This window comes from Hemiscyllium ocellatum, chromosome 23 (assembly GCF_020745735.1).
Source record: "Hemiscyllium ocellatum isolate sHemOce1 chromosome 23, sHemOce1.pat.X.cur, whole genome shotgun sequence".
NCBI lineage: Eukaryota > Metazoa > Chordata > Chondrichthyes > Orectolobiformes > Hemiscylliidae > Hemiscyllium > Hemiscyllium ocellatum.
In genome coordinates, this window is record NC_083423.1 from 40,558,464 (window position 1) to 40,573,703 (window position 15,240).

At 39.5% G+C, this 15,240-nt stretch overlaps 1 protein-coding gene across 1 annotated transcript in view; it reads right to left on the reverse strand.

Moving 5' to 3' along the window:
- The window catches only part of lamb1a (laminin, beta 1a), a 106,269-nt gene that overhangs the window by 59,641 nt on the left and 31,388 nt on the right, over positions 1-15,240 (reverse strand). Inside the window, exons 9-18 of the mRNA XM_060842930.1 lie at positions 15,048-15,236; positions 12,548-12,727; positions 9,682-9,794; positions 8,798-8,877; positions 7,945-8,080; positions 7,700-7,858; positions 7,481-7,608; positions 7,155-7,275; positions 6,544-6,745; positions 731-874 (exon numbers count right to left, since the gene is read on the reverse strand). Of these exons, the coding sequence (XP_060698913.1) occupies positions 731-874; positions 6,544-6,745; positions 7,155-7,275; positions 7,481-7,608; positions 7,700-7,858; positions 7,945-8,080; positions 8,798-8,877; positions 9,682-9,794; positions 12,548-12,727; positions 15,048-15,236 (1,452 nt within the window). The remainder of the gene's footprint in view (positions 1-730; positions 875-6,543; positions 6,746-7,154; positions 7,276-7,480; positions 7,609-7,699; positions 7,859-7,944; positions 8,081-8,797; positions 8,878-9,681; positions 9,795-12,547; positions 12,728-15,047; positions 15,237-15,240) is intronic.

Here is a 15,240-nt window from a genome sequence, read left to right on the forward strand (position 1 = left end):
GTAAGGATAGGAGTGACTGTTGAATGGTGCTGGTTCAAATGATAATAAAGCAATGGAGTACAAATTAAAAGTCCACAACATCATTCCGATCTCTCTTCCTATTTTGACGGCATTTTGTATACTCTATGCAGGAACCTTGAAAACAAATGGCAAACTTGGCTTACTGCGTTAGTGAATGCTTCCTCAGCCCCACACACTGAACAGTTCCAAAATAACCCCAGGATTTCTGGTCAGGATCGGGATAATAGGATAAATCCTTCACCAATTACACCTGAAGACAGCAATGTTGTAAATGATTGAGGTGGATTATACACACCATCACTCAACATTACCAGCTGGAGGAAGCACTCTTTTTATTGGAAAAAAATACTGCTCTTATCATGATGGCAAATTTTATTTGTTGTATTCAGAGATTATCCTTAAAATCTGTAGACTCTGTAAATAAACTGCGTTCTGCAAAATAAACAGCTCGCTGCAAACTTTGCCTCCAACTTGGTCTCTTGACGCCACTGTGCCAGACTAAAATACAATAGTGATGCTTCAACACATTACTCATAAAGGATGTCTAAAAAGGGTCTGATTTCACCAGCCCAATAAGATGGGCACCAAGAGTGCAGAGATCTAAGATAACCAAAAATAAGTGCTTCCTTTCAAAGTTCTCTGGAACACTTTCAAAGGAACACTGTGAAAGGAGAGCTCTGACCATACCCTTTTATAAAACTGTACTTACGCCGGCAGCCACTAGGACCAAAACCATAAGTTGCAGGAGCACATCGGTCACAGTTACGGCCAACTACGCTGGAGCGGCATTGGCACTGTCCTCCATTGGGATTACAAACAGAACTGAGCGATCCCTGAGGATCACACTCGCATGCTAGAGAACAGAGAATAAGTCTAAATTAGAATATGCAATTAAATGAAAACGTCACAAGTAGCCAAAGTTATATCTACAAAACAAAATCCATAAGTATTCTTCCTTATATCAAAATCAAAAGGGTGATAAGAAGGGAAATTGGACCTATTAGAGACCTAAAGTACAAATCATGAGGCAGGGGTATGGGTGAAATGTTGAGAGAGAACTCTGCATCAGTCTTTAGCAAGATACTGCCTAACTCTACTGAAAAAGGATGGTTGAGGCACAAGACAAAAAAAGGAAGCATTAGACAGGTTGTTTTACTTACTTTAAAAGTGACCTAGATCGAATCTGCATTCAAACATACAGCAGAAAGGTAAGAAATTGCAGAGACTCTGACCAAATTCCTCTAAATCCTTGGTAGACTGGAGAATTGCAAACTTTACAGTATTACCCAAAACAAAGAAAGGGAGCAAGGATAAGACTCACAACAACAGGTCCAGCAGTTTACCCTGTTTTTTTAAATTCATTCACCAGGTTGTGATTCTCATTGAACAGGCCACGGTGGCACAGTGGTTAGCACTGCTACCTCACAGTGTCAGAGACCCGGGTTAATTCCCACCTCAGGTGACTCTGTGTGGAGTTTGCACATTCTCCCAGTGTCTGCGTGGGTTTCCTCCCACAATCCAAAGATGTGGAGGTTAGGTAAATTGGCCATGCTAAATTGCCGGTAGTGTTAGGTGAAGGGGTAAATGTAGGGGAATGGGTCTGGTGGGTTGCGCTTTGGCAGGTCGGTGTGGACTTGTTGGGCCTGTTTCCACACTGTAAGTAATCTAATCTATGTAATCTAATCTTATTGGCTCAGCCTTAATTACGCATAGGATGGTTAAGAGTCGCATGTAAGCCTGACTAGTTGAGGACAGCAGATTCCTTCCCTTAAAAAAAAAATGAGTGAATCAGATGGCTTTTCCAATAATAGCTAGACTCTTAATTCCAGACATTTTTTTGTATACAATCAATTCTGCTCTAATGTGTGTTTCTTCAATGCAAATTAGCTTTACTGCGATTGAAGAATTTAGTTATTTGCAGAATGCCAACGTTTCTTACCCGTATTGGCTATAACATGACTCTGGCCCCACTAGTTTAAATGGAGGTTCTCTTATATCACGAGAGAATGGGAGTATTGCAATATATCAGAACTGACGATTGAATTTGCTCAAATCTGCCAAGGGGGATTTGAACACTGGCCCCCAGAACATTACCCAAATTTCTATACTAATAGTCTAGCGATTATAACACTAAGCAATTGTCTCCCCAGTGTTTGTGTGAAAGCCTTCAGAAACTGTACTTTGAGCCAAAATTCATAGTTTTACAAACACAAATGAATTCAGCATTAGAAAAACTGTTTATCAAAGTAGCTTGAGATTCTTTGATAAGGTAACAGAGGATTTTGTGTAAGGTCTAAAAATTGCAAATTCTAAATTGGAGGAAGGCTACTTTTGATGGTATTAGGCAAGAACTTTCAAAAGCTGACTGGGGGCAGATGTTCACAGGTAAAGATACAGCTGGAAAATGGGAAGCTTTCAGAAATGAGATAACGAGAGTCCAGAGACAGTATACTCCTGTTAGGGTGAAAGGGAAGGCTGGTAGGTGGAGGGAATGCTGGATGACGAGAGAAATTGAGGGTTTGGTTAAGAAAAAAAAGGAAACATATGTCAGGTATCGACAAGATAGATCGAATGAATCCTAAGAAGAATAGGAGTATACATAAGAGGGAAATCAGGAGAACAAAAAAGGGGACATGAGGAAGTTCTGGCAAATAGAGTTAAGGAGAATCCAAAGGGTTTTTACAAATACCTGAAGAACAAAAAGGGTAACTAGGTAGAGAATAGGGCTCCTCAAAAATCAGCAAGGCGCCCTTTGTGTGGAGGCGCAGGAGATGGGGGGGGGGGGGGGGGGGGGGGGAAGATATTAAATGAGTATTTTGAATCAGTATTTACTGTGGACATGGAGGATATAGAAAGTAAGGAAATAGATGATGACATCTTGAAAAATGCCCATATTACAGGGAAGGAAGTGCTGGATGTCTTGAAACGCATAAAAGTGGTTAAATGCCCAGGACCTGATCAGGTGTACCCTAGAACTCAGTGGGAAGCTAGGGAAATGATTGCTGGGCCCCTTACTGAAATATTTATATCATCGATAGTCACAGGTGAGGTGCCGGAAGACGAGAGGTTGGTTAACATGGTGCCATGTTCAAGAAAGGTGGTAAGGACAAGCCAGGGAACTGTAGACCAATGAGCCTGACGTTAGTGATGGGCAAGTTGTTGGAGGGAATCCTGAGGGAAAGGATTTACATGTATTTGGAAAGGCAAGGATTGATTAGGGATAATCAACATGGCTTTGTGCATGGGAAATCATGTCTCACAAACTTGATTGAGTTTTCTGAAGACGTAACAAAGAGGATTGATAAGGGCAGAATGGTGGACGTATCTATATGGACTTCAGTAAGGCGTTCGACAAGGTTCCCCATGGGAGACTGGTTAGCAAGTTTAGATCCCACGGAATACAGGGAGAACTATCCACTTGGATACAGAACTGGCTCAAAGGTAGAAGACAGAGGGTGGTGGTGGAGGGTTGTTTTTCAGACTGGAGGCCTGTGACCAGCGGAGTGCCACAAGGATCAGTGCTAGGTCCACTATTTTTCATCATTTATATCAATGATTTGGATGTGAGCATAAGAGATATAGTTAGTTTGCAGATGATACCAAAATTGAAGTGGACAGTGAAGAAGGTTACCTCAGATTACAATGGGATCTTGATCAGTTGGGCCAATGGGCTGAGAAGTGGCAGATGGAGTTTGATTTAAGTAAATGCGAGGTGCTGCATTTTGGGAAAGCAAATTTTAGCAGGATTTATACACTTAATGGCAAGGTCCTAGGGAGTGTTGCTGAACAAAGAGACCTTGGAGAGCAGGTTCATAGCTCCTTGAAAGTAGAGACGCAGGTAGATAGGATAGTGAAGGAGGAGTTTTGGTTGCTTTCCTTTATTGGTCAAAGTATTGAGTACAGGAGTTGGGACGTCATATTGCAGCTGTACAGGACATTGGTTAGGCCACTTTTGGAATATTGCATGCTATTCTGGTCTCCTTCCTATCAGGAAGATGTTGTGAAGCTTGAAAGGGTTCAGAAAAGATTTACAAGGATGTTGCCAGGGTTGGAGGATTTGAGCTATAGAGAGAGAGGTTGAATAGGTTGGGGCTGTTTTCCCTGGACGTAGGAGACTGAGGGTTGACATTATAGAGGTTTATAAAATCATGAGGGGCACGGATATGATAAATAGACAAAGTCGCTTTCCTGGAGCAGGGAGTCCAGAACTATAGAGCATAGGTTTAGGGTGAGAGGGGAAAGATATAAAAGAGATCTAAAGGGCAATTTTTTCATGCAGTGGGTGGTACGTGTATGGAATGAGCTGCCAGAGGAAGTGTTGGAGGCTAGTACAATTGCAACATTTAAGAGGCATTTGGGTGGGTATATGAATAGGAAGGGTTTGGAGGGATATGTGCCCGGTGCTGGCAGGTGGGACTAGATTGGGTTGGGATAGGTGGTCGGCATGGACAGGTTAGACCAAAGGGTCTGTTTCCGTGCTGTACATTTCTATGACTCTATGACTATGGGGTGAATTGCATTTGCAGAATTGTATTTGCTGATACATTCTATTTTTGCTCAAAAAGCAACAACCTGCGGGCAAGTCAGTCCATGTGACATTTTATCAATTCCTACTTTGGAAACAGAACCAGTCTGACTCAAGGTTGGGATACATACAGACTCTAATCTCTCACCTTTAAAGCATTGTCTGAGCTGAAATAATCACTTTTTTTAAAATTATAAAACCTTAAGTTATCTTGAGAACGTGACTTGAAAATAGTTCTGGGATTTCTACACTAATGAACCAAAACCTGCAGCCCATTCTAAAAGATGAAAGACTTAACAGCAATCTAGGTTTATTCAATATATGTTTAAATTGCATGTCACTGTGATCTTTTGCTATAAATTCTGTGTCTTCTGATCGTACCTCACTAGCTACCTGAAGGAGTAGCACACTGAAAATTACTACCCAGTGCTTCCAAATAAACCTGTTGGACTATAACCTGGTGCTGTGCAATTTTTGACTTTGCCCACTCCAGTCCAAACACCAGCACCTCCACATTATGTTCTTGTGTTCTAATAATTATTTGTCACTGTTTTGTATTCATTCTTTTAATTCAGTTTTACTTACCCTCTGGCAAACAATTTGAAATGCTTCTTGAAAATTTAAATCCATCCCAGACGAATAAAATCACTGATACATTAATCTACAAAGCTCTTCAAAGCATTCCTCAAAGATCATGATCCAAAACTGTTCAACTAAGCTCTTTAAACAAGCATTGATAGCATGCTGATAAAACATCTGAATATGCTTTTCACTGAAAATGTCAAATTTACTGCCCTTAGTTGTCCTTCATGTATAACTTCTTGCTCAGCTTATAAATCAGTTTTATAAAATTAAAACTGCCATACCAAAGCAACTGGAACATAGAACATTACAGTGCAGTACAGGCTCCTTGATGTTGTGTTGACCTGTGAAAACAATCTGAAGCCCACCTAACCTATGCTATTCCATTCTCATCCATATGCCTATCCAATGACCACTTATATGTTTGTAAAGTTGGCAAGTCAACTAATGTTGCCAGATGTGCATTCCATGCCCCTACTACTGAGTAAAGAAACTCACTATGACATTTGTCCTATATCTATCACCCTCTCAATTTAAAGCAATGTCCCCTCATGCTCGCCATCACCATCCAAGGAAAAAGGCTCTCATTGTCCAAAATATCTAACCCTCTGATTATCTTATATGTCTCAATTAAGTCACATTTGAACCACCTTCTCTCACGAAAACAGCCTCCAGTCCCTCAGCCTTTCAGTGTAGGGCCTTCCCCTCCACACCAGGTAACATTATAGTCAACTCCTTCTAGTAAATGTCATGACAATCCTGACCACAACTTTCTAATTAAGCTATTACACCCTTCAATACTGATTTATTTTTAAAAAGTACAAAGCCACAACAGAAGATAAATCACAAGTCTGTGTACCAGCAAAGAAATAAATTCTTCCAAAAACTACGTACTCAGCATGCTGAAGTGGATGTGAAAAACTACTTTTGAAAAACCACAGGTGTTTCAACATGGAAGAGTACAATTTTGGCACCTTTTATATTCTTATTCAAATGCTTAACTATTCCACTGTTTGTGCTAACTTATCAAGAGCAATTTGCAGTAACACATTCCATAATCCCTTATCCTTTAAGGAAATGTTCAAAGCCATGATCTTTTTCTTTAAGATTTCATGACCAGTCTTAAGTTTATGCCTTCTTGTTATTGATGCACTGAACAGCAGAAATAAATCTTTCACTAGTTTTTCCTCCAATCCTTCAAAGTAAAGATGTAATTAAGTCTTCAAAGTCTATGTTTCAATGTCCTTTCAAAACTGTAAATGCATTCCAACTGTGAACGAATGTTTATACCATATTTATTAAAATCTCTCTTGTTTTCAAGTAATCTAAGTAATTACTGCTCTGGTTACCCCATATTTCTCAACTACCAGCCCACCATGATAAATATTTTGTAGAAAGAATGAAGATAAACGTACGTAAAGCTCCTTCGTGGATTATGGAAGAAATGCTAGACAGGATGCCCTTACAGACATCTGTCATTGGAGTTTTAGTAACACTTTGACTGTTCTCCAAGCAGCGGTATCGTTGGAAGGTTTCCCAGGCTTTGTTTGTGACAATCTCACTCGATTCCCCTACAGAGAATATATCCAGTGACTTGCAGTGGGGCATGAGTACAAGCTGGAGAAAAATCGAATTAAGAATCAGTTCCTTTGTCAAAATCCATTCTCTTTTAGAGAAGTTCAAAAGTTTTACATTTTGTGTCATTGGAGATTAAGACTTAAGAGCAATTTTACTTATCTCTGCAAAGCAGAATCTAATAGAACATGCTGACTTCAGCAGGAATTTCTGATTCAATTTAGAGTGAAAAGCTGTAATCTAGGCAAACATATTGTAAGACCTACCAGTTAATTTCACATACATCCGTAAACATTACAACCATACTAACTTAAAGCTACAATCGTAACTTGTGACACTTGTAAGTATTAAAATGGAAAAAAGGGTATTTGTACCTGGACATGCCAATACATTTATCAATTAGATCTACTGAAGTAAATTTTAGATAATATTTATTTATAAACATACATACCGAATCTATGAGTGTATAAGGAGTTTCCATTTCATCATCAGTTGAGTACTTTGTTAACTCTAAACGAATGGTGTAATTAAGTTCTTTCTCAAAGCATACAGGCCGAGGTAGGACCACATACCTAGAGAGGAACATTACGACCAACATTCATAGTTATCCCAATACTTTAGACTGGTAGCTTACCACAATTCACAACATTTTATTTATCTTAAGTTGGCTTTATCCTAGTACAAGTCTACTATGCTACTTCCTTCCAAATTTTGTCAAAGAATATGCAAAATCTAAAACAGTTAACAAGTAAAACAATTAAGTACTTTGATTCTAACCTTGATCCTGATGGCAGAGAAAAGACTTGGTTGTCATCAGCAGGTGTAGTATTCCCACATCGACTGCTGCTGTGAATTTTACCAGGACGGAACACAGTTATTTTTGCTTCTTCCCAATTTTTTGGTAGCTGAACAGAAGGAGCACATTGCATTCATGTCAATATTACTATGTTCTATGTAAGTATTACGGAGACAGCTTACTGAATTAAGATTACTAACCTGAGGTTCATAACGTATCAGCAGATCATACTCCATGGAATATGGGATGTTGTGTACATGGAATTCTAGATATGCTCCTTCAGGAGCCCTTACCAATCCAATTCCTGTCCAGGTTGGAGAATGAGTTTGCGGAGACTGGCGCTGTACTATTGTCGCTTCCTGCAATGAAGGAAAGTCATCATGAGTGTTTCAAAAGTCAGAAAGGACCTCTACACAACAACTGTCCCTAATCAAAGCTAACTTACAGGACCCAAGGCAGCCTCCTCTGCCTCATATGTGTAATGATCCAGGGCAATAAAATAAAACCCAGATTCAACTTCATTGCAGCGACGTCCAACCATATGATTTTTGCATGGACACTGGCCTGTCTCTGCAGAACAGCTGTAAAAGCAAAACCAGTGTTACTTCATTGCAACCTGAACCATGTGCATTGGGACTATGCTTAATGGGAGTATTTGGGGGGGGCGGAACACAGAAGACAGCGGGGACTACTGTCTCCTAACGGGAGTAGTAGCCTGGTTACATTTAAAATTATAATGCCTTTCCGTTGGGCACTTCATTAGCAGCAGACATTAAAACAAAAGACAATTCCCCCCTCCCCTCCCCATGAAAAGCTAACACACTTTTGCTACTATTAAACACACAAAGAAATGAGCACATACTGACATAATTTTGCTGCGACTTACATTAGGACTCATGCACAAAAATCATCATTTGAACAAAGTACAACATCAGGGCTTCTGATAAACAAAATGGTACAACATCAAGAGTCCTCATCGCCAGAATCAGATAGGTATGAGGAGAAAATTAGAGGAACTGAAAGGGCAGCAGAGAAATGATCACATTGTTAAAGAAAACTTGTTTTATAAATCATCATTTTCATTCAAGTAGCTATTGGAGAAAGAATATCATTTGGGAGCATTCTTTCAATTGCTATTCAACCACGAGGCAGTTGAACGAAAAGACACTTTTAGAAGCAACTCGCTGTTGCATTTATCACTACCTCCTTTCATCCAAACTGTTGTGGCATTTGAACGTTCCCAGTTAATCAGTAATCATTTGAACATCATTCTTAAATGATTAAGAAGCCAGTCTTACTCATTGCTGTAGGATCCCCCCAAGTCACAGTCACAGGGGCGACAGCCATCAAGATCACTGCTTAATCCCCAGTGCTGCGGCTGTAAAACAATACATCGGTATAGTTTTAAATATCACATGACTACAGCCAAACCATTAAGAGACTAACTTAATTATGCATGGTCTCAAATCATGTGGTAAAACTAAATAGTCAATTCATATTCTTCAACTTCAATGAAGTTTTTTTTTAAATATAAAAATCACATTGCCACAAAAACCAAATCTGTGGACTCTGAAATAAACTAGAGAAGCTGTTTTCCGTGACAAATAACTTAAATCCCATCTTTGTTATTCCAAAAATAGAGAATTAGCTCAATTTTGTTTGAAAAGGGGCTGAATACTTTCACCAGCTTTGTTGAACAAACTTTAGTAAGTTTTTCCCACCACATTCTGTCAATATAACTTAAGCTTCATGGAAAAATTAGGTCTCCGTTTAATTGGTGTTCACCTCCTAGGCACAATACATTTAGGGCTGGGAAATGATATGTTCACTTACAGGAAAGTACGCTCAGTTTATTGTGATTCTTTGAATAAAATAGGTAGGTTAAATCAAGCAAGGCCTTTAGTATTCTATCATTTAAGGAAACAAATTCTCTGGTTGACCTACCCAGATATCAAGAATAAATTTCTGTTAGTGCACTGGGACAAGGGCTCATATACAGAAATCATTGATGCCAGTAGAAAATAAGTATCTGCACTGTAGGTTGACAAATTTGATGCCATTTCAAAGATTTAGGATGTTAAAACTAACCATGTGTTCTTTGAAAGGTTTAAATTAAATTCAACTCAGAAACCTTGAACAATTTTCAGCATTTTGTCCATTTCTGGTTCTGTAGTTTTCTTACCAAACACTGATCACAGTTCCTTCCCGTCACTAGACGCTTACAGAAGCAACTTCCCGTTACATCATCGCACGGAGTTCCGCCTGGATGAGTTCCCAAATGGTTACAGGTACATGCTAAGGTGACCAAAATGAAATGTGTCAGCAATGCTCTGTTTTAGTGATGCAGGAACATTTAAAATTAATTTTGAAGGTGAGTGTACGGTTTGTGAGTCATAGAATTTCAACTGCTGTCTGACCATACCACACCGTAGGAATGAGTGACCAGAGGAAAATCCGGGAGATGTTTGAACTGGACAGGTCATTAAATGGATCCCTAACACTTCTACCCACACATGCAGAAAGCTATTCAAAATGAAGGTTTCTACACTGACTGTATGGCTCGGATTTATAATTTTAATGAATAGAGCATATGCAACATATTCTTTCCCTAGTTACACTGGGTTTTGAGTGGTCTATCCCTACAGGGCTATTGAAACACCCTAAACTGAGGCAAGCCTTTTAAGTTTAAGATGTACATGGGGTCAGAATTAACATCTCCAATTCTTCCTAACTTGCAACTTGAGGTGGAGACAGGAGTGGTTTACATCTGCTTGTTTCATCTGTGCAGAAGTTAATTAAATTAGCAAAACTGGTTTGGTCCCAATGATTGCCATGATGTTTGAATCAAACCTCAACCTGGAAACGTGAGTTTCCTGATTGTACCTGCAAACAAATACCATAGGCTCAACAGGCTTCCCATTAACTTCTGCTGAAATTTTTTGTTTAATGTAATTCACTCATGCAATGTAAGCACTGCTGAGCCAGCATTTATTACCCATCCCTCATCACTCTTGAGAATGTCGTGGTGAGCTGTGTGTTTGCACCACTGCAGTCCTCCTGCTGTAAGTGAATGCACAATACTGACGTGAATGCAGATGACACAAAGGTTGGAGGTGCCATTGATAGCGTCGAGGGCTATTGCAGGCTGCAGCGTGACATAGACGGGATGCCGAGCTGGGCTGAGAAATGGCAAATGGAGCTCAACCTGGATAAATATGGAGTGATGCATTTCAGAAGGTCGAACTCGAATGCTGAATACAGGATTAAAGACAGGATTCTTGAAAGTGTGGAGGAACAGAGGGATCTGGGCATGCAAGTACATAGATCCCTCAAAATTGCCACCCAAGTGGATAGGGTTGTTAAGAAAGCATATGGTGCTTTGGCTTTCATTAGCAGGAGCATCGAGTTTAAGAGCCGTGAGGTTTTGCTACAGCTCTACAAGTCTCTGGTGAAACCACACTTGGAATGTTGTGTCCAGTCTGATCGCCCTACTATAGAAAAAATACAGAGGCTTTGGAGAGAGTGCAAAGGAGGTTTACCAGGATGCTGTCTGGACTGAAGAGCTTACCTTATGAAGAAAGGTTGAAAAAGCTCAGACTTTTCTCTCTGGAGAGAAGGAGGAAGAGAGACAACCTGATCTAGGTGTACACGATAATGAGAGGAATAGATAGAGTCAATAGCCAGAGATCTTACTCCAGGGCAGGATTGACTGGTACGAGAGGACATAGTTTTAAGATATTAGGGGAAAGGTATTAAGGAGATGTCAGAAGTAGGTTCTTTACGCAGAGTTGTGAATGCATGGAATGCGTTGCCAGCTGTGGTGGTGGAAGCAGAGTCATTAGGGACATTTAAGCGACTGCTGGACATGTACATGGATAGCAGTGAGTTGAGGGGTGTGTAGGTTAAGCTATTATATTTTACATTAAGATTAAACCTCGACACAACATCGTGGGCCAAAGGGCCTGTTCTGTGATATACTTTTCTACATGCTACATTCTACTGTTAGGGAAGGAATTCCCAGCTTTTAATCTGGTGACACTGAATACACATTTCAAAGTCAGGATGGTGAGTGGCTTGGGCAGGAACTTGCAGTTGGTGGGATTTCCACATGTTTGCAGCCCTTGCAGATGGTGGTGGTTGTAAATTTGGAAGGAGCGAAGAAGCCTTGATGAAACACCACGTGCATCTTGTAGATGGTACCCTTTGCTGTTACTGTGCGACAGTGGTGGTGGGAGTGAACGTTTGTGGATGTGCCTTGCCTTGGATCGTGACAAGTTTTGTTTTAAGTGTTGTTGGAGCTGCACTATCCAGGCCACTGGGGAGTATTCCATCACACTCGTGTGTTATGGGTGATGAAATTACTTGATGCAGAATTTGTAGCCTCTGACCTATCCTTCAAATGGATAATCCCATTCACCTTTTGAAACTTGGAAGTCATGAACAAAGTACAAGAAGTACGGCGTGTAGCACAATATCATCAGAAGGGTTCGGGATTTTCAGCTACTGCTTGAATAGAACAAATGTATTATACTGACAGGAGAAACTTGGATTCTGTGCTCGTAAGCCATTCAATTTACCAAAGGATATGCTATCAAAAAATTATACTGCTCGCTCCTACCTGATTATACATCTTATATGCTTCCTGATCACTTCCAATTCCTTTTCCAGATTCCCAGCACCTACATAACTCTTGTAAAACATTTAAAATATTTGCGTAGTTTGTGACAAAATGGCCCACATCTTAATTTAATTTCCCCACTAGAGTTATCATAGAAATTCACAGGTAGAAATTTAATTAAGTCATTTAAGTCACCAAATTTAACTTTCAATTTAGCACTTAACTTTTCATTTCTCTAAACTGATGAACAAACCATTGTATGCTGATCCAATTTCATATAAACATAATCCTACACTAAAATTGTATGATAGTTTATTCTCAATCACACTTGTAAACAGATTTGAGTGACAATACATGGGAGAAGATAAATAAAAAACATAAAACAAAGCACACAAAGTATATCAATTTTCAAAAATAGTCATCTACTTACACTGGCAACCCAGTGGATCATCTGCACTTAGGCCAAAGAAACCCTCTTTGCAGAGATCACAGCGTTCACCCTCAATGTTGAGCTTACAGCGGCACTGTCCCGCTATGAGATTAGCTGTCAAATCCGTGTAGCTGTCACAGATTCCACCATTTAATGATCCAGCAGGGTCACAGTTACAAGCTGCATTTGCAATAAATTCAAGTAGTTTATACATCAAGAGTACAGAAAATTGCATTTTGATTTACTTAAACAAATGTCATCAGTTAATTATATTTTTAGCTCAAACGTTCTTTTGTTTTACCATGACCACTGTTTGCAAAAGTGAATTTGAGCCAAAGGCTCATATTTAGAAGTTCATATTTCATTCAGTTGCTATGAATTGTCAGCAAAGTGATAGTTTTTGTTTTTCTTTCTTGGGATGCAGACACCGCTGGCAAAGCTAGCATTTATTCACCATTACTCATAGGCCTTGAGCAGAGTGGTTTGCTCGGCCATTTTAAAAGGGTCAAATGCATTATTGAACTCACATGTAGGACAGACTGGGTGGCAACGGTAAATTTCCTTTCCTGCAGGACATTAGCGAACTAAATAAGTTCTTACAACAATGATTGTTTCATAGTTACCATTAAGGAGAAATAACTTTATGTTCTATTTTAACTGCTGTGGTGAGCTTTAAAGCTGGGTCTCTGGAGAAAGGCCAGTCAGCCTTGACAGGCCTCTTCACTACTCAGTAAAATCATGGATGATCTGATCGCAGCCTCAGCTCCACATTTCCTGCTATCCCCAAAAACATTTCATTCCTAGGATTATCAAAAACCTATCTAGTTTTGCCAATACCTTGTATAACTGAAATATATCCTCTCTAAACAACAACATTCTATTAACTGTCCGAATGACTTAGAGTCAGAGTTGTCCTGCACATAGACAGACTCTTCAGTCCAATTCGTCCAGGCCAACCAAATATCCTAAATTAATCTAGTGCCATTTCCCAACATTTGGCCCATATTCTTCTAAACCATTCTTACTAATGAACCAGCTAGATGACCTTTAAACGCTGCAATTGTTGTACGGGACACTAAACAATTGCAATCAATGTATTAGGACACCCAGATCACTCTGCATCTTTAACTGTGCAATGTCTCACCATTTAGACAACTTTGTGAAAACACTTTCAGCCAAAATGGACAGTCACATTTTCCCAGATTATACTTCCCGGGTCTTGACCCATTCTCATAACGTACCTATATCTTGTAGCCTCATCTCCCCCTCACAACATAGTTTTCTACCTTTGTTGCATCAGCAAATTTAGCAACCATATTTTCATACCTGCATCCAAGTCATTTATATAAATTGTAATATGTTGAGACTTTGCACTGATTCCTGTAACATACCAGTCGTTACATCTTGCCAATCAGAAAATGACTAATCCTGCCTTTGTTTTCCTGTTAGCAAACTAATCTCCTATCCAAATCAATAGGTTAGCCCCTCACAAAGTCAGGTGACAGAAATCACAAGCTTTTGGAGTGTAGCCCCTTTGTCAGGTGAAGCGAGAGAGAAGCACACAGAGCACAGTATTTATAGGCAGAGAGATCAAAAGATCATTCAAATGGTGTGAGTGGAGTATTAAATAAGAAGCCTCTGCAGGTGATCAAAAGTGTCAGATGGTGTGAGTAAAGTGTCTACAGCTGAATACCAAGTGAAGGTATGGTTATGATTTCTCTAATTAGTTTCTACAGTTTGGATTGCTGTGGTTATTTTGAATAGGCCCACGGCACGTGAACCTTATACCTTTCATGTTATTCCAGTCATTTGGCTTAACTCCAGCACCATCTTATTTTTTAATTTTTTTGTAATCATCTCTGTCTCATTTAATTAGATTATAGGTCATCCCTTCATTTGTTATTCAGCTGTAGACACTTTACTCACACGTCCGACACTTTTGATCACCTACAAAGATGTATTATTCAGCACTCCACTTGCACCATTTGTATGATCTTTCGATCTCTCGGCCTATAAATTCTGGGTCTCTGCACTTCTCTCTCACTTCACCTGACAAAGAGCTACATTCTGAAAGCTTGTGATTTCAAATAAATCTGTTGGACTATAATGGGTGTTGTGTGCTTTCTATCTTTGAACTAGGTGGACAACACCAACACCTCCACATCTTAACACCTCACATCAGCTCAATGACATTTAGAAGACTAGTGACATTAACATGACATCAGCATCTCATCCAGTCCTAATTGTAACAAATATGTGCTTCTTATCACATTGCAAATTTGTTTCTGTATCGAGATAATTTTGAATTGAGGAGGCAATTTCAAATTTCTTCAGTTCAAAAGTAACACTGAATTTTTTTAAAGAAAGCTGAACACAGAAAGTAAACACCTTGAAGCACGTTCCATTCCAAACTCTTAAAATTCCCTCAAAGAAAAGATCAAACAGATCAATGTCAACCACTCCTTTCATAGATCCTGGTATATCAAATAACAGAACTTACGTTCACAGATGTCACTGGCACGAATACTTCGTTCTGGATGCTGGTAGTAGAAAGGTTTACATTGTTCACAGCGTTGTCCCATTGTATTATTCCGACAGCCATCACAAACACCACCACTAACGTTACCAGATGCTATATACACAGCCATGTCAAAATGACATTTATCAGCATGCCCGTTGCAGCTACATCCTGA